This window comes from Portunus trituberculatus, chromosome 12 (genome assembly GCF_017591435.1).
Source record: "Portunus trituberculatus isolate SZX2019 chromosome 12, ASM1759143v1, whole genome shotgun sequence".
NCBI classification, from domain to species: domain Eukaryota; kingdom Metazoa; phylum Arthropoda; class Malacostraca; order Decapoda; family Portunidae; genus Portunus; species Portunus trituberculatus.
In genome coordinates, this window is record NC_059266.1 from 11,977,305 (window position 1) to 11,996,898 (window position 19,594).

The following is a 19,594-nucleotide window of genomic DNA, read 5'->3' on the forward strand; positions in this document are numbered from 1 at the left end:
ACACTACGCCCACTTTTTCATATGATGGCCACGATTGGAGTCATAATCAGCGGATTCGTTGCAGCCCCTCTAGGAGACTAGTAAGTTGTTCAGTTTCAGTGCTATCAAATTCATGCTAAATGTTTGCACTTACGGTTAAGTCATGAAGTGAGGAGACAATAATTATTGGTCCGGTAAGGATGTTTTCTGTGACCTGTGTAACTCTGAGCTTTTTGAAATGATAAAGTAAATGTACAAGAACTTTATTAATGAGTGATCTGGATAGACAGCTTCATCGGAAGGAGTGATACAATGACGCTAGTAATGAAAATAATCAGTCTTATTTAATGGGAAAAGCAGGACTACTGCATTGTTGACGTTGGATCTTCGTGTGTACTGTTGTTATGAGACTCATTTATCTTCTGAGTATGAGAGGCTGATACTGCTTTTCTCTTCTTTTAGATGATGAGTGAAAACCTTTTGACATTTATAATAATTATTATTATTTATTTGTTTTTAGAAGGGCTATAGATTGAATAAGGAAGGAAGCACTCATCAAAATAGCCAAGTTTTCTCTAGTGACCTTGGATTTTTTTCGGGTCTTAGGAGTCATCATCTTACAAAGGAGTAGAATGGTCCAACTGCTTGAAAATTTACACAAAATACTTATGTGCTATGCGGGATCTAAGTAATTCCACTGATCTCTGAAGCACTCATCATTAGAGGCAGTTTAGACTTTATTGAATGTTTTCCTTTGCATATCACTACACAAGGGGCAGTCACAGCCTGTCTTCTAAAGAAAACTTCACTTCACTCAACACTACATGTACATAATTACATACACACACTGTTCACTCAGTGTTCTAGATCGATATCGCGACTCCTACATCAGCCTTGGAGTCGAAGTCCAGGGAGGAAACCACAAATGGCCTCAGGACAAACTTTTCTTTTGGTATCGCCTTTAGTGTCTTGACACCACTATATGTCTAATTTTCCTTCATTATTTTTTCTTGGTCTTAGATATAATATTCAGTATATAGAACACCACCATTCTTCTTCTTTTCCTCAAGATGATGATACCATCTTATATTTTTTTACGTTTTTTCTTTTTTTTTTCTATTATAGACGTCCAACACTTAAGGAAGTAAACATATCTGCATGGAAGCTACAGAACGCTTATCTACTGATCACTTTAAAATTTATGAATGGATCAGAGCAAACATGTATATACAGATGTTCCCTAAAACTCATTGTCACGTCACTCAACTAGACACAACCTTTAAGTTTAGGGGAACTATCCCTTTCACTGGCACTCAAATGTCTCTTTCTTCTACAATCTACACTGAACATCCTCGTCCTGTCTTTTATTCATAATCTTACCTGAAAATTTCACATCTCTTGCTGAAATAACTTCTAATTAAGTTAGCTGTTCTAAATCGTCTCCACTCATCTGCTTTTCCTTTTTTTTCATTCTTTTGCCCATCCCAGTTCTCATCTGTATTTAGATGCCTCATCCATACATGTATAGAGAGATTCCATCCTTACCGCACTTTTAGATATAATGGAATGAAAGGCTTTTTGTCCTATTAAATCCTCTCCTTTAATTAACTGACTGTCCTCAGATTCTTTCTCATCGCTGCAGTGCTGCATCTCTTGTACATTTTACCTCTATTTCTATGCCAACTGTTCTCGACTCTTCTCTCCTCCCGTAGCCACCTTGCACAAGGCTTTCTTCTTCCTTGTACCCTCCTCATTCTTATTTTCTGGTAAACTCGGGAACTCCTTGACTACTTTTCATCGTTCTCTGACATGTGATCATTCAAGAGGGAATTTACGATACCACACACACACACACACACACACACACAAATATATATATATATATATATATATATATATATATATATATATATATATATATATATATATATATATATATATATAGATAGATAGATAGATAGATAGATAGATAGATAGATAGATAAGATATTCGTTGATAATGTATTATAATTTTCACTAAATGTTTTCATAACGGACAATAACGATCATTGTCCATCCTCAGCTTTGGGAGACTGATGACGACTCGCGCCGCAGCGATGATTGCTATCCCGCTGCATGTGGTGTGCGCATTCATCCCATGGTACCCCGTGTTGCTAGTGCTCCGGATACTGCTGGCTATCTGCAACCGGGCCATTTTACTTTCTGCTATGAGTCTTGGTGAGATCTCTCTCTCTCTCTCTCTCTCTCTCTCTCTCTCTCTCTCTCTCTCTCTCTCAGGGGATGAGACTTGCATCCTAGCCTTGTTGGAAACAAGGAGAATGCACACGCCACTACACAGCTACAATGTACAGATAAGCTAGGAAGCCAGTAGCATTTGCATACGAAACACGATAAATACAGAATCCCACTCAGCTTGCACACAAAATGGCCGCCAGTCCCGGCTTTCTGCACCAAACTAACACCTAGCGGAAATTTATTCATGCCAGGAAGTCCCAGCCTAGTATGCATTGCACCAGGACATAACTTTTCATCTGGCCTTGGAGAACACCTTACGTATAACTAACGAGGACTTACGACTCTCAAGGCAAAAAATTTTACTTTATTTCGTCCTTTGGCCGACATAGCAAATGCCCATTCTCCGATGGAATCTAGCTGGGAACTGGGCAGTGTTGTCAGATGTGATTGATGAATTCTCAATAGATTTTACTAAGAACAAAAAATGAAAAAGACATTAGATTGGAGAAACTTTAAGAATTTTTAACGTAGCTCTTATGGTACTTAAAAAAAAAAAAAAAAAAAAAAAATATATATATATATATATATATATATATATATATATATATATATATATATATATATATATATATATATATATATATATATATATATATATATATATATATATATATATATATATATATATATATATATATATATATATATATATATATATATATATATATATATATATATATATATATATATATATATATATATATATATATATATATATATATATATATATATATATATATATATATATATATATATATATATATATATATATATATATATATATATATATATATATATATATATATATATATATATATATATATATATATATATATATATATATATATATATATATATATATATATATATATATATATATATATATATATATATATATATATATATATATATATATATATATATATATATATATATATATATATATATATATATATATATATATATATATATATATATATATATATATATATATATATATATATATATATATATATATATATATATATATATATATATATATATATATATATATATATATATATATATATATATATATATATATATATATATATATATATATATATATATATATATATATATATATATATATATATATATATATATATATATATATATATATATATATATAGTCTATTGACAGTGGTGCTTCTCAGGGTTGTGTCCTATTACCCATTTTTTTCTATTATTCATCAATGATCTTCTAAACATGGTATAAAAAAAATTTTTTTTTAAACCTGACACCGTGTCATATTAATTTTTACCTTGATGATACCATCATGCACTTTTCCTTGTTATTTCACAGGCGTCAAACGTTTAAGAAAATAAACAGCTCATGCAAGAAAGCCATAGAATGCCTGATTTATGACGTATCTTTTAGATCGTAGCAGAGCAAACTTAATAATGTTTTTAGAATGCTTTTAAAAATCAATTAATCTATACATCAACTTTGCATTTTATTTTTTAATTGCTCATTTACTGATGTGTTTTTTTGTACTGACCAGTCATGGAGAGTATCCCCGTACGAAATCGAACTATCGTCGGAATATTCATGGGGATCCCGTACTCTCTGATGGTTGTGGGGTTGTCAGCGGCCGGATACTTCCTGAGGGAGTGGCGTTTTGTCTTCCTCACTAGCGGTCTGGCTACCTACCTTATGTTACCACTCTCTTTGTAAGTCATCAATCACCACTACATCATCCTAAGTTGTCTTACTTCACTTGCACTTCGTAAGATTTTATAGAATTTCGTATAACAAGTTTTATATCAAGTATTTATAAACCATTAATCTCAAAATGCTTTTTCATTATGTAATGGAAGAAAAAAAAGTGAAATAAATGAATAAATAGATAAATAATAATGTTAGTAATAATAATGATAGTAATAATAATGAAAAATTTCAATCAATCAATCAACCAATGAAAACAAATTATAATAGTATATTAATAAATAGATAAATTAATAAGAATTAAATAATGTAAAACATGCTAACTAATTCAGTCTTATGGAATAGACGGCACTAAAGCTAATTTGACGGAGATTGTGTTTCAGTTGTGATTGTAAATAAACAAGTACTCAAGTTTGTTCCATGCAAAGAAAATGAAATGAATGGTTGAGTTTTTTTTTGAAGAAGAAGAGATTATTGTCGTATGATTATGTCAAGTAAATAAATGTATCGGCTCTTCATCTCTAGCATCTGATATGGGAGATTGATAAGAGACGAAAAAATGAGTTGAAAGGACATGCTGACATTGTTTTATGAAATACCATTAACCCCTTCAGTACTGGGACGTATTTTTACCACGACTTTTGAGTAAGATTAGACGATTTTATTTACACTAGTTTGGTTCTATGGAAGTCAAAAGGTTAATGTTCCAGAATCTTCACTATTTTAATCCCACATGAGATTCTGAAGCTGTTTAAAATCGACTCATAGTAACCTGAATAAATATCAAGACTTGTCATGGTACTGAACGGGTTAATGCTTAAAAACTAAATTTGTTAATTAATGCATCCTACTCACCCTAATTCTCCATTTGGTTTGGCAGCATAGTGGAAGAATCACCACGCTGGCTGGCACAGAACGGTAAAGGGTCCAAAGCTGCAGAACAGTTAATGAGAGCGGCTTATGAGAACAAGGTGGTCCTTCCTCCGCATCTGATTGCGAGTCTAGATAAACTAAAGGTAGAGTACCGGCATAATAGTTGTTGTGCACACCTGTTTTTGACAATAAAGTCACTATCATAAGAAATTTCGATTTAACATGTATACAGCAAATTATTGTGTAATATTGATAACAAACAAAACACACACACACACACACGCCCGGTAGCTCAGTGGACACGCCCGGTAGCTCAATGGTTAGAGCGCTGGTTTCACAAGCCAGATGACCGGGGTTCGATTCCCCGGCCGGGTGGAGATATTTGGGTGTGTCTCCTTTCACGTGTAACCCCTGTTCACCTAGCAGTGAGTAGGTACGGGATGTAAATCGAGGAGTTGTGACCTTGTTGTCCCGGTGTGTGGTGTGTGCCTGGTCTCAGGCCTATCCGAAGATCGGAAACAATGAGCTCTGAGCTCGTTCCGTAGGGTAACGTCTGGCAGTCTCGTCAGAGACTGCAGCAGATCAAACAGTGAATTACACACACACACACACACATACACACGTGCATACACACACACACACACACACACACACACATCATGTTTTTAGAGAACAGGACTTCAAAATGTTGTATAAAGCCAAGACATCATCCGAGTTGAGAACTGCCGAACATCTATGCATTTATAAACATAAACCTAAGCTAAACAGTCAACAGTCATTCATCAAATGTCATCATCGTCATAAGTGCTATTGTCATCATCATTACCATTATCGTCATCATCATCAGCAGCATCATCATCAACAGCAACAGTAGCAGAAATACAGTACTGTTTCTAAACTTGCCTTAAATAGGTCGACATTGGGATCAGCAAACGTTGAAATCAGGAACTTAAAACCATTATTCTTATGGCGAAAATTGAAAACCGTCGACAAATAATCACAAATGCCTTTTTTTCATAATTTTCATCAGTATTGCTCTGATTTGCACACACAAGAATTAAATATGTAAATACATCCTAAACAAAGGACGCATAATGAAGCACATAGACATTTGATTACTGTATTCTTAAGAAAAAGCGAAAGGTTTGTTTATCAATATTAATATCCCCTCTGCGGAAAATACGCATACCACTTCTCCCGATTGAGTAAACCGTGATTGACGTCACAGCTGCCCCGCTATAGTGCACTCTGAAGCGTTCCGTAATCTTTTGGAAGCTTTCAGAGCGCGTGTTGGGACGCACCCTTGAGTTCGTTGAGTATATTCCACAGATGCGGAAGTGGGTTTAAAGTGAAGGTGGGACCGCGATGAAGTGAGGTGAACAGTGGCAGTGGTGGCAGAATACAGGGTTGTGGTGATGACGCCACGGTGCAATATTAACAATAATGATAATAATAATAATAATAATAATAATAATAATAATAATAATAATAATAATAATAATATTATTATTATTATTATTATTATTATTATTATTATTATTATTATTATTATCATTATTATCATTGTTACTTTTATTATTATTATCATTCAAAAATTTTGGAGGAGGGAGGTGGAAGGAAACAGGTATAAGTTTGGCGTATTTCCCTATTGGTATCGCCCTGCGGCTTCTGCAGGGGAAATAAAAGAAGGGTTGGCGAAACTGGCCAGGAAATAAACAACTCCGTAAACCATTATTGTTATTATTATTATTATTATTGTTAGTATGGCACTGTGGCTTCACCATCGCAGCATATTATTATTACTGGTATAATTATTATTATTATTATTATTATTATTATTATTATTATTATTATTATTATTATTATTATTATTATTATTATTATCATTATTATTGATACCAGTAATAATAATATGCTGCGATGGTGAAGCCACAGTGCCATACTAACAATAATAATAATAATAATAATAACAATAATGGTTTACGGAGTTGTTTATTTCCTGGCAAGTTTCGCCAACCCTTCTTTTATTTCCCCTGCAGAAGCCGCAGGGCGATACCAATAGGGAAATACGCCAAACTTATACCTGTTTCCTTCCACCTCCCTCCTCCAAAATTTTTTAAATGATAATAATAATAAAAGTAACAATGACAATAATAATAATAATAATTATAATAATAATAATGATAATAATAGTAATATTTTTGTCATTATTTTTGCTGTCATTATTATTGTCTTTATTATTGTTATTATTGTTATTATTATTATTATTATTATCATTATTATTATTATTATTATTATTATTATTATTATTATTATTATTATTATTATTTCAATATTACTATCACTGTTTTTTGTTCTAATTATTAGACTATGGGTATTACTGATAACAACAACAATATCAATATTTTTACATTTGTTAACAAAGAATAACATACAAAGTAACAACAATTTGTTTTGTTGCAATTTGTAGATTATGGATCATGAGAAGGAAGACAAATCAGCAGCCAGCAGCAAGCAAAAGATCCTCCAGTATCCTATCGCCATAGCGGTGGTGACAAGGATTTCCCTGTTGTGGTTTTTAATGGCTTTGATGTATTTTTGCGTCATTCTGAATTCCAATTACTTTAGCAGGTGAGTAATATGAAAGTGTTCGTAATGTTTGACAAAGGAAAGTAAATATTAGATCCAAGATGATAACCTTTATCAATGATCAAGTTTTCTGCTCTGTTTCAAAAGCTTTACAGAACATTTTTTCTTCATAAACGTCCCTTTTTATGATATGTATATCTATATCTATATCTATATCTATCTATCTATCTATCTATCTATCTATCTATCTATCTATCTATCTATCTATATATATATATATATATATATATATATATATATATATATATATATATATATATATATATATATATATATATATATATATATATATATATATGCGCAGGGCCCAAAGAAATAAGCCACAAGAATGGAATAAATATCTTTAAACATCTGTCTTAAATGAGTTCAGGTGAAAATACAGAAACGCAGAGAGTTCCTGAGTTTAATACGTAGTGAAAGGTATTAATGATTTCGAGTACTGATTGAACTGTCACATGAAAGAGGTGAACAGAATAGATGTGAGAGAAAGATGAAAGCCTTGAGCAGTGAGCCGCGGGAGGAGATCAGAAGAGCAGTTAGCATGAAGATAGTGGTTGAAGATAGGTATCTTCCAGCAAAAAGGAAAATTTAATTTCAACAGAGTTGGAAAAGTTTGAATAAACAAGATGCAAGCGGTGATGAAAAAAATATACATATAGTCTACGCTATCTAGAAAAAGTGTGAGTGGATACCCCCCTCCTTCGATCTACATGTGACGAGTGCTCCATACATGAGCGGATAAAGCCCATGTACAAATTTAGCAATTGAGTGAGAGAAACAACTTAGAACGCCTAGATTCATAGAGGCAGTTTTGGCTACAGAAGATAATTAAAGCTTCCCCTTTAGATTAAAAGTACAGTTCAGTACAGTTGTAAGTGTCATTGATAAAGAGGTGACAGTTGTTTTGAAGGTTGTGTCGAGTTGATAGGTGGAGAAATTGAGATTTTGAGACATTAAGCAACCCTAAATTTACTCTGTCGCAATCAGAATATTTTAGAGAGATTAGATGTCATGCATTCCCTGTGTGCTATGTTTACTTCTCGGAAGGTTGATTCTCTCTTAAATGATGTAGAAAAGTGTAGGAGTGGATGGAACTAGATGTTTGGTTTAGATTTAGTAACGAAAGTCAAAAGATTACCAGAAGAGTGGCCCTGAAGAAAGATAGAAGACAGTGAAGTGATAGATATTCAAGAATCTTCCTGATAAGTATAGAATAAAAAAATAGATAAGGAGATTAAAATAATAGGACGGTAGTTTGAAGAAACAAAATGGTCACCGGTTTTAGAAACAGGCTGAATGTGGGGAAACTTCCAGCAAGAAGGAAAAATTAGACGTCGGTAGACAAGGTTAAAAGATTTTATGTAGGCAAGGTGCAAGCCTGGAGGCCGGGGAGAGACCCGATCGGGTCTATAAGTTCTCCGAGAGTTTGAGCCAGTGAAGGCATGAAAACATTATTTTGAAGTTATTTGATAGGTAGCATGAAATAGTTAAAGGGAGGAGGAGGAGGTGGAGGAAGAAGATGAGGGAAAGGAGGAGTAGGGTGGAGAAGGAGGAAGAGGAGGAGGACGAGAAGAAACTAGGCCTGAATTATGGCAGATAGAATTTCTAGCAAAGGCAAGAGATATGATATGAATTCAGCTTCAGAAGCAGCTAAGATGGCAATGATGTCATTAAGAATGAATAAAGAAGGGAAAGATAGAAACAAATTTTTATTGGTGATATATTCAGCAAGCTACCAAAAGTTATGAGGGTAATTGTATCTCGAAATATTTTGACTTTTTCTATTAATGAAGAATTCTTTTGGAAAGTTTGAGAACAGACTTGGTTCCGGGCAGAAATAAAAAGCGCGTGTGATTCACATGATGGAAGGCAAAACCCCTGCAGTACCATGACCCGTTTTTATATTAATTCTGCTTACTATTTCATGATTTTTATAAAGCTTTAGAAACTTATGTGAGGATGAAAATAGTGAAGACTGGCCATTAATCTGCTGACCTCCATAGAACTTTCCTGATATTTAGAAAATCGTCTGACATAAAGAAAATCTTCTAATCACACCAAAAAATTCATGATGAAAATAAATTCCAGTACTGAATGGGTTAAGTGTCTTTTGTGGACCATCTCTCAGTCATGTATAGCACGAGAACAAGCTATGTTAAACCAAGTTTTGGAAGGTTTAGATCAGGAGGAGTGAGGAATGTACGCCTGCGCTATCATCTCCGTCATGCGCTCAGCACATAGTGAGAGAAGTGTTTCTGACACGGCAGCAGTGATCATTCCAAGGAAAATAAGTTCAATACCTCTCTAGGTACCCCCCAATAGCAGAGGCAAAGCGCCAGAGGCTTCTACGCTTTGGGAGAACCTGAGGAGGACTTGTAGATAATTGAGAATAAAAGGTAAAGATTAGAGGAGCTTAACAGAAGATACGGTGTAAGCATATGCAGAAGGATTAGAGATTCGGAACAAAATATTGGGTGTATATCCAACACAGTCATGAATACTAATAGGATGTTGCACCAGTTGCTCTTGGCCATGGAGGATAGCAAAGTTAAAGGCTAGTTCACCAGATTGGCAAGTGAAGGACAGGAAAAGTGTGAACATTGAAGTTTTGAAGGATGATACTAATTCCTGAAGAGTTGGTCATCTATAAAAGACATATTAAAGTGCAGAATGATTTTATGATTGGATAGGACAAGAAGTTTGGTTTAGAAGATTATAGATGAATTATAGAAAGAAAGTAAGTAACAGGACAGCACACCGAGGAAAATCATTGATAATAGATTTAGAAAAAATACATTAACCGTCTACACAGCAGCAATAGAACTGTCAGAAAGGAAATTTGATGGTAGAAGCTGTAAAAGATTAGTTTGTATCAAAAGATTTATATATGTAAAAGGGTAGTTTGTATCAAAAGATTTGATTTGTCTATGGCAACAGCAAAATTCAGCCAAGTCAAAATTTACAAAATAGGATGAACCAGACCCTGTAAGAGTTTCAGAAGATGAATAGCAAACTGGTCTTAACGGAAACCATACTTGTCATCCGATAAAAGATTGCAAAGTGATAAACGATGAAGAATCTTTTTGTTGAAGATAAATTCAAAATGAAAAAAAAAAATAGATGCGAAAGAAATTAAAGAAATAGTACAGTAATTTGAGGGAATAAAATGGTCGCCCTAATTAGGAAGTTTGAATGTAGGCATCTTCCAGAAAAAAGGAAAGTTTAATGTTAACAGACAGAGTTAGAAAAGTCTGAATAAGCAAGATGCAAGCATGAATACTGAATTTCATAATCTATATCAAAAGGAAAGCCCCATTACGTCCGGAATATTTTGTCAGCGAAGGCAAGCTCTGAATCATCCTCGGTAGGAATTAAAAAAAAAAAAAGTTTGAGCAATGAGTTGAGCTTTAGAAACAGATGAGATGGCAGTGGTACCATCAGGATGAAATAAAGGAGGGAAAGATAAAGTTACGTTATTGAAAATGTTTTTGGCTAGGTGCCAGAAGTCTCAAAGGGAGTTGCATCCCGAAAGAAGTTGACATTTTCTCTTAGTGATACAGTTTTTGGCTGGTTGGAGAAGAAGTTCTATGATGTATAGCAAGAAAATATATGTGTTAAACGGTTTTAGATCGAGAGAAAGAGTAGTGTACGCCTCCCTGCCAGGCACTATTACCTCTGCCATGCCTTCAGTACACAGAGATGGGTCTCTGATACGGATGCAGTAGTCATTCCAAGAAGTCTGCATAATACCTCCTGAGGTCTGCCTAACTAGATGAGGCAAAACGCTAGAAGTCCCTTCACTTTTGAGGATTCTTAGGAAGGATTGGAATGATTACGACAAGACACAGATGAAATATATTCCAGAGTACTTAAATAATGTAAAGAGTGAACCGTTAGCTAGTGTCTTCTGCATATCACTAGACTCGGGTGAGATACTGGTAATGTGGAGGCAGAGAATGTTGTACCAATCTTAAAGAAAGGAAATAAAACTTTAACGTCTAATTATAGACCTGCATATCACTAGACTCGGGTGAGATACTGGTAATGTGGAGGCAGCGAATGGTGTACCCATCTTAAAGAAATTAAATAAGACTTAAACATCTAATTATAGACCTGTCATCTTAACTTAAATTGTAGTAAATTAATGGAGTCAATAACAGCTAGGAATATTAGGGAGCATTTAGACAAGCACAGCTTCATGAATTACCCTCAACATGGCTACACCGGGAAAGTCATAATTTACAACTTTGTAATTTCTATAGTAAAGTTTATGATATGGAAGATAACAAGGATGGTTATGACATTCTCCTAGATTTTAAGTAAAGGTGCCTCATCAGAAGCTCTTGACAAACGTTAGGGCTCACAGGATAGAGGAAAAAATATTATTAAGCTCAGGGCAAGATGATACGCACCATAGTTTTAATAAATGGCTCTAATTCCTAATGAGGTCAGGCAATTAGTAGATGCCGTAATGATCAGTTTTAGGGCTATTGTTATAATGGTTTTGATTGTTAAATTAGTAGTGATATCAGTAAATTTGAGGACGACACGTAGATAAGTACATTAATTCAGTCAGATTCAGATACCATTGCCACGCAGGCAGATTTGCATAAGATGAACGAATGGAGAGACAGATGAAAAATGTAGTTTGACATTAACACATACAAAGTAGAGCGTAGGTAGAGAAAGTTCACACTATAGGTTCACAATAAACAACGAAGCCCTGTTACGTTCAGGATATGAAAAGGATTTATGACTTATATTTAGCTCCGCTCTTGATCTAAAAAAAAAAAAAATGTATATAGGCTAGAAATGAGACAGATAGGAATTCTTTTTTAATGCTAATTAATTAGAATTATTGCAAAGGTGAATGACTAAAAGGATACAGGGGAAGTGAGATTAAAGCTGAAATTTGCATTCCTTAGAGAGACCTAGGTTAAGAGCGGACCAGATGTTTATAACAGAGGGAACATAAGCAGAATTCTTAAATAAGCAATCAAGAAAGCAAGCAAGTAAGGTTTATTGCCAAACTGGTATTACAAATTCATTACAAATTGTAGATAATGTTATACAATCTAATCTATCAGGTAATATGCGATGCTTCAATGTGTCGAATGCCTTAAACAGATCTCTAAACACACTTACTGGAAGAATTTGCCCTCTAGGTACTTATATGTATTGTGGGTAAATTGTGCTATTGCAGAGTCTGTAGAACGACTGGCACGAAAACCATGTTGGCATTCAGGCAATATGTTATTTTCTTTAAATAATTCTTCAGTTGAGTGGATATAACTTTCTCGAATATTTTGCTGAATGAAGAAAGTAAATATAAGGGTCGGTAATTATTAATGTCGTTTTTGCTTCCTGTCTTATGAATTGAGATTACTCTAGCAGTTTTTAGGTTGTTTGGGAAAGTACCAGTTTTCAAGTAAGATTTATAGTATGAGTTTGAGGTGTGGTTATCACAGTGGATGTTTGACACAGTTTTGTTGATGGTATGTCATCATAGTCAGGATTGTTTGTGGTAAGAGAGCGGAGGTTGTCTGTGGGACGTAAATTTATTGAAAGTAAGAGAGGATTTTTTAAGTAATGAAGGTAGTCTCTGTCAGGTGTGTCTTCGCGAGTGTTATTGGTGCTTAAGAAATGGTTATTAAATTCATTTGCAGTGTTAGAGCAATAAGGTTTCAATTCAATATTTTGGTTTGTTGTATGAGAATCTCAACCAGAACTGAGTTTATGGATTTCCAGTGAGCTTTCGTATTACCCTGAATAAGTTTTAAATGATCTTTGTGAAATTTAGCCTTAGCAGCTCGTGATAATGACGTTAATTTATTCCTATATTGTCTTTACATTATTCCATAGGTTAAAGGTCACTTTCGTGCCAGTCTTTCTGGTCTGTTTCTCTCCTTTATGCTGAGTCTTAGACTGGTGTGACATATGGACTCTGATCATTCTTAAAGGAATTTGCCAAAAATATAGGGACAAATGTCTTGTAACCTCACTCTTAAAAGAAGTCACTTGGCAGGAAGATGGAAATACAATAGCAGGCAGGGAGTTCCAGAGTTTACCAATGAAAGGTATGAATGATTAAGAGTACTGGTTAATTCTTGCGTTAGGAGTTAGACATAATAGGGATGAGAGGAAGAAGAAAGCTTTGTCCAGTGAGGTCGCAGGAGGAGGAAAGGCATGCAGTTAGCAAGATCAGTAATGCAGTTGAGAAAGAGGCTGAAGACAGTTAGTCAGCAGAAGGGAGTTGATGAGACGAAAAGCTTTTCATATAGATGTAATTATTATTATCGTCTGAGTTAGAGGCCCAAATATGGTCAGTTAGTGTTGCAAAGATGTCAGATATTTTAGTTGGTTTAGTAGTTAAAGGGAAGGAAGAGTAAAAATACATTTATTTATAAACTCAAAGACTGGAGCATTATGTTGTTTCAGTAATCAATATTAAAATCACCGAAAGCAAAAATGCGCAAGTCTTAGGCGAAGGCTATGAATCTTTGTTTATAAGGCCACATTACATGATGTTTTGTTGGACATTGTTTTCTTTCACGGTAAGATCTACCTGTCATTGTATGTTTCCATGTATTTCAGTTAGCAATGCCACTGAACACTGTACGAATGTGTGAAGCTCTGCATGAAATATTAATATTCTTATAATTAATTTTTGTCTCTTCAATAGTGTTTTCTTTTTATTTGTTAGTTTTTAAATGAGCATTCTTTACTGAAATTGCAACAGAACCATCAATTTCAAACCATGCATTTCTTTTTTTTAAATATGGGAGCACAATAAGAAAAAGTCAGCTTCTTAACGGGCCAGAGCAAATGAGCATTACTGAGCATTCAATACCCCGAGTTTCACGCTATAACTTTGCAACAAAGTAAGGGCGAAACTCGCGAGAGTGCTGTATATGTTTATCATGACATTACCTTTTATCATATCCAGTGCCAGGGCTGAGTTGTACGTTGGCCTGGTAGGCGTTATGGAAGCAGTGGCGTTGTTTCTCGTGATGCCCGTGACGCAGAGGATAGGACGCCGGCTGGTGTTGGGTGGTGGACCTTTCATATGCTGCCTCCTGCTTTTGGCTAACCTGTTTTTACCTGAAGGTGGATAATTATCAGAAAGAGAGAGAGAGAGAGAGAGAGAGAGAGAGAGAGAGAGAGAGAGAGAGAGTTTGACTTCAATATATATAATGTAAGATGCATGATTTTTTTTTTTTTTCTGCAGTCAAACCATATACAATAGAAGTGAGTTATATCAGATGTTCGTCACAGTCATCTCACTTTCAGTATCTAAATTTTGTCTCTCCTACACATGTTATGCAGATCAAGTGTGGTTGCAATGGCTCGTGGCGATGAGTGCAGTGTTTGTTATCACCGCTGCTTACCAGGTAAATTACCAACCGTTGTGTGAGTGATACTTATTGTTATGAACACAATGCATAATAGTACATCCAAATATAACATACTTCTATCACAAGCATATTGACTGTTATGAAGGAGGTATTATACTTGACTTGATGTTATCATGTAACGAAGTTGTGTTGTGTCCAATCATATATCTTTCAATCACCAAATGGGTATTCTCTCCATAGGTCTTGTATCTTTATGTCAGTGAAATCTTTCCAACGATGATACGCTCACGAGGAATCGGCTTTGCATGCAGCGTGGGGACTTTCGGCTCCACGCTGGCGCCCTTGGTGATCGATCCCCTAGTAAGGAACAGTTTTTTTGGTTATCTGTACTAATGATTCTTAGTTTTATCTTTGAAATAGACTTGGTTATTATTTCTACAAATGTTTTCTTAAATTGTAATGAAATTTTTTTCGACTATACGTAACAAAGTTTCAGTGATTAGTGACCACAATGAAATGTGTCGTTTTCACTTGACGTGATTTTTTCTTTGAGGACAGTGTGTGTGTGTGTGTGTGTGTGTGTGTGTGTGTGTGTGTGTGTGTGTGTGTGTTTGTTTGTTTGTTTTCTCACCACCACAACCACAACCACCACCACCACCAACAACAACAACAATAAAAACAACAACAACAACAACAACAACAACAACAACAACCAAAATAACAACAAAAGCAACATCCAGATTTTTTTCCTTATCTTAATGTATTATCAAACCACTGAACTCTGGCTCACTGAAATATCTCTATATCTTTTTCTCTCCCACATTTTATAAATAAATACACTCAGAGATACACAACTATTCATAAAGAAGAGAAGAATATAAGTTAAAGTAGGTAATGTTGATACCACGTAACTTAAAACCTAACCTTGATATATACATTATCTAGTCAATTCTCCGGCACTTGAGTCTCTGTCATGCATCCCTCAGAACCAAACATGCACCAACACTGAATGTTTGAGTCTCACATACGGCAACGCTGAGGTCGTTCAGTCATATATTTGAGGTCAGAAATCAACTGTTTCTCATTTCACGTACGTTTGTGTGAACTGTATTTGGTGATGATACGTGTATTGCCATAATGTTCACGTGTACCTGGGAAAGCAGCTGCCGGACTGGCTACAGGTGAGAAATTCCTTACAGTGTCACCTTGTAAGGGAGAGTCATTCCTGCCTCACCAGTGTTGCAGACTGTCCACGTGGTGCGTTAGTCCGGCATGCTATACCACATGTTTTTTTGCAGCAGTGGTTCCTAACCTTTTCCTGAGGGAGTATGTACCACTTGAGTGTCCCGTGCAGTCACCGCGTACCATCTGGTTACAGAAAGACTAAATTCCAGCAAATATCAATTTATTCATAAGTAAAATACACAAATGAACTAACAAAGAGGAACATAATTCAGTTTAATGCAAGGGATGCATCTGTTTCTTCTCCACCAACTGACCAATGCCAGATTATCCAGTGTAAGGCAATATACTTATTTTTTTTTTTTTTTTTTGAGAAATGAATTCATCTATATGATTCAAAAAGTCGTCTTGTACCACCTGGATGGATTTCGCAGGTTAGGAAACACTGCCCTACTGGCTCTGCTAGATCTTGTCAGGCAATGCAAGATGCAAAGGTTCGAGCAAGACAAGAGTATATTAACGAGGAGTGTCCTTGGGCATTGTATAGCAGCATACTTCTGAATACCACAAACAGTCATTTCTTCTCAACAGCAAACCTGATTTGCCATATGTTACCGCATAGCTGCAGGCTAGTAAAATAGTGATGTCATCAGCATATACCTTGGTGCTGGAGACGAAGCACAGTTCATTAATATAAGCATTCCATGCCAGCGGCCACAAAACACTGCCAAGTGGCATGTATACGGTGACGACTACAACTTGCATGTGCCGCTCCTGCATATAGCAGTTCCAGCAGAGCCCCGTCCACGCAAACCAAATCTCCAGTAGGGCAATATGCAACTTGCAATCAAGAGCCAGAATAGCCGTTGGTCTCCTTTGGTCCAGGACGTTACTTCACTCGCTGGTCAAAAGCAAGTTGAGGTCCGCGGTCGAGCTTCCTTCTTCATTTTCACTTTCCTATGACGATTATATATATATATATATATATATATATATATATATATATATATATATATATATATATATATATATATATATATATATATATATATATGAAGAAAAAGCTGAGAACGGTAGCAAGACATTTTAGGCCGCTACTTTGAAGATCAGTCCGACCTGGGAATATTTCTGGTTGTACGAGTATATGTGGGGTCATCTGGGAATCTACTAGAGTACATATGATCTGTGATAAATTCTTTGTGGCTCGCCCGGTCTCTTGTAGCCGATCCAGATATCAGGCACAGCTTGCTAGGAAGAATATGGGCATGAACACAGACGATTGATTCGTATCTTGTCGAGATAATATTACGCAGTTTTGTGCTCCTCCTGTTACGCTTTGTGAATTGCATACGGACGCAAAATGATTTGATTTTGGCACTTGTTGCACATTTTACCTATAGCCCGGCAAAGTAACTTCCGTGGTTTGCCTGTCTTGAAGCCGTGATAGGATGAACCACATCCATGACATCCCAGTATCACTCGGTTTGTTTCTCTCTCTCTCTCTCTCTCTCTCTCTCTCTCTCTCTCTCTCTCTCTCTCTCTCTCTCTACACCAAGCAAATCGAATTGATTCATTTCATGAAGAATCACTTGAATCGAGTCATTTTGAATCTGCATAGTTCCAACTGGCTGATTCACATCATTCAGATGGTCCAGTACCAAGGCAGCCTTCGGGAAGTATGAACATATTAGCTTTTGCAGTTACAGTGGCTGAGGAAGCGTAGGCGTAGGCGTCGGCAACGAATAAGGGTGCAAGCAATTAATTCTAGATGACCTGAATTTGGGAGCTTTTGGACATTTGTTCCCAGATCTGGTCAATGATCAAGATAAGTTTTAATATTCCTTTAGGATAACCATAGAATAATTTAAGATGTTGCCTCTCACCAACAAGAAGTAGCTACTAGGCCGTGGGTGGGCAAACTTTTCAGTGCTAGAGTCACATTAAAAAATCACAATCGTATAGGGCCGCATACTATATTAACCCAAAATCATTAATATTTTGCAAAAATTTCTCTACTGCCCTACAGGCTGTGATTTATGGTTAAATATCCCACATGTAAAGTTATTGTCCTACGGTTGACAATAAGGATAATCCAAATATATATATATATATATATATATATATATATATATATATATATATATATATATATATATATATATAATTTTATTTTCAAATTAATCAATTACTTTTATTACTGTCACTATTATCAATGTTACTATTATATATTTTCTTTATCTCACGCCCTCATTACACAGGTACAGGCGTTGTGGTGGGGACCAGCAATGGTTATGGTGATTTCAGGAACCAGCATTGCTGTCCTAATGTTCTTTATGCCAGAGACTAACAACGTCACATTGCCTGACACCCTGCAAGATTTGAAAGACCTGATGAATAAAAAGGAAACACGTGTGGCAAATACATGTAATCAAGTCTAATCTTCTCAAATGTACTTTTTTGTGCATCCTCTTCCAACACAAACTCCTGTTAAACTTTTGAATATTTCCTTTGTTGTGTTTTCTCTTTTTTCCCTTTGTTGATATCTATAATCTTTTGATATATATATATATATATATATATATATATATATATATATATATATATATATATATATATATATATATATATCATGTTATGCTCATCGTGGAGGAAGCGTACCTGACGTAGGTATGAAGCAGATGACTTGGTTAATTTAAATCATATGCATGTGCTTAAGTCACCCATCTTCTATTATCTGATTTAACAAATACGAGAAAAACAAAGAAACATATGATAAAGTAAGATTTTTATATATGAATGAGCATATAGGAAAGAAGTTCTATTCACTACAATATAACCATGTATATGAATAGCTGAATAACTGAATGAACAGCTTGCGTAGATCTGGCAGCAGGAAACCATCTTATTATACATTATAACAGTGGCCAAATGTAAGACAAACTTGTATCGATGGCATAATAAATTCGTCAATCGATGCCTTTCTCCTTTTCTTTTGTTCATTATTTTAGACCATGAAACTTCCATTTATTTATGTATTCATTCATCCTAAGATGTTTGAATAATTGAGTGTATACAGTAATCTTCGAATCTTTTTATAAGTGGAAAGCACCTCACCTCTGTGTGTGTGTGTGTGTGTGTGTGTGTGTGTGTGTGTGTGTGATTCATCACGATCGTATGCTGGTTATCTAGCCAGCCTTCCCCATTACGGAGTGAGCTCAGAGCTCATACTCGTAGACCGATCTTCGGGTAGGGCTGAGACCACAACACACTCTACACACCGGAAAAGCGAGGCCACATCCCTCGAGCTATATCCCGTACCTACTTACTGCTAGGTGAACAGGGGCTACACATTAAGAGGCTTGCCCATTTGCCTCTCCGCGCCCGATACTTGAACCTGGGGCCGTATTTATAAAACTATGATTCGACATAAGGGAAACATAAGTCCACAAGATGGCGGACACCATGACTTACGTGAAACATAAGTCTTATGTCTCACGTTAGCTCATCATAAACTCGCGTTCCCGTTATGTTTGGGTGGGAGCAAGAATAGCAT

The 19,594-nt window shown here is 35.3% G+C and overlaps 1 protein-coding gene across 1 annotated transcript in view; it reads left to right on the forward strand.

The window, feature by feature from the left end:
- Positions 1-19,016, forward strand: part of LOC123502855 (organic cation transporter protein-like) — a 34,707-nt gene extending 15,691 nt beyond the window's left edge. Inside the window, exons 5-13 of the mRNA XM_045252128.1 lie at positions 1-80; positions 2,042-2,196; positions 3,819-3,987; positions 4,863-4,998; positions 7,326-7,486; positions 14,451-14,611; positions 14,831-14,895; positions 15,100-15,219; positions 18,300-19,016. The exon at positions 1-80 is cut by the window's left edge and continues 24 nt beyond it. Of these exons, the coding sequence (XP_045108063.1) occupies positions 1-80; positions 2,042-2,196; positions 3,819-3,987; positions 4,863-4,998; positions 7,326-7,486; positions 14,451-14,611; positions 14,831-14,895; positions 15,100-15,219; positions 18,300-18,479 (1,227 nt within the window). The 3' untranslated portion in view covers positions 18,480-19,016. The remainder of the gene's footprint in view (positions 81-2,041; positions 2,197-3,818; positions 3,988-4,862; positions 4,999-7,325; positions 7,487-14,450; positions 14,612-14,830; positions 14,896-15,099; positions 15,220-18,299) is intronic.
- The last annotated feature ends 578 nt before the right edge of the window (positions 19,017-19,594 follow it).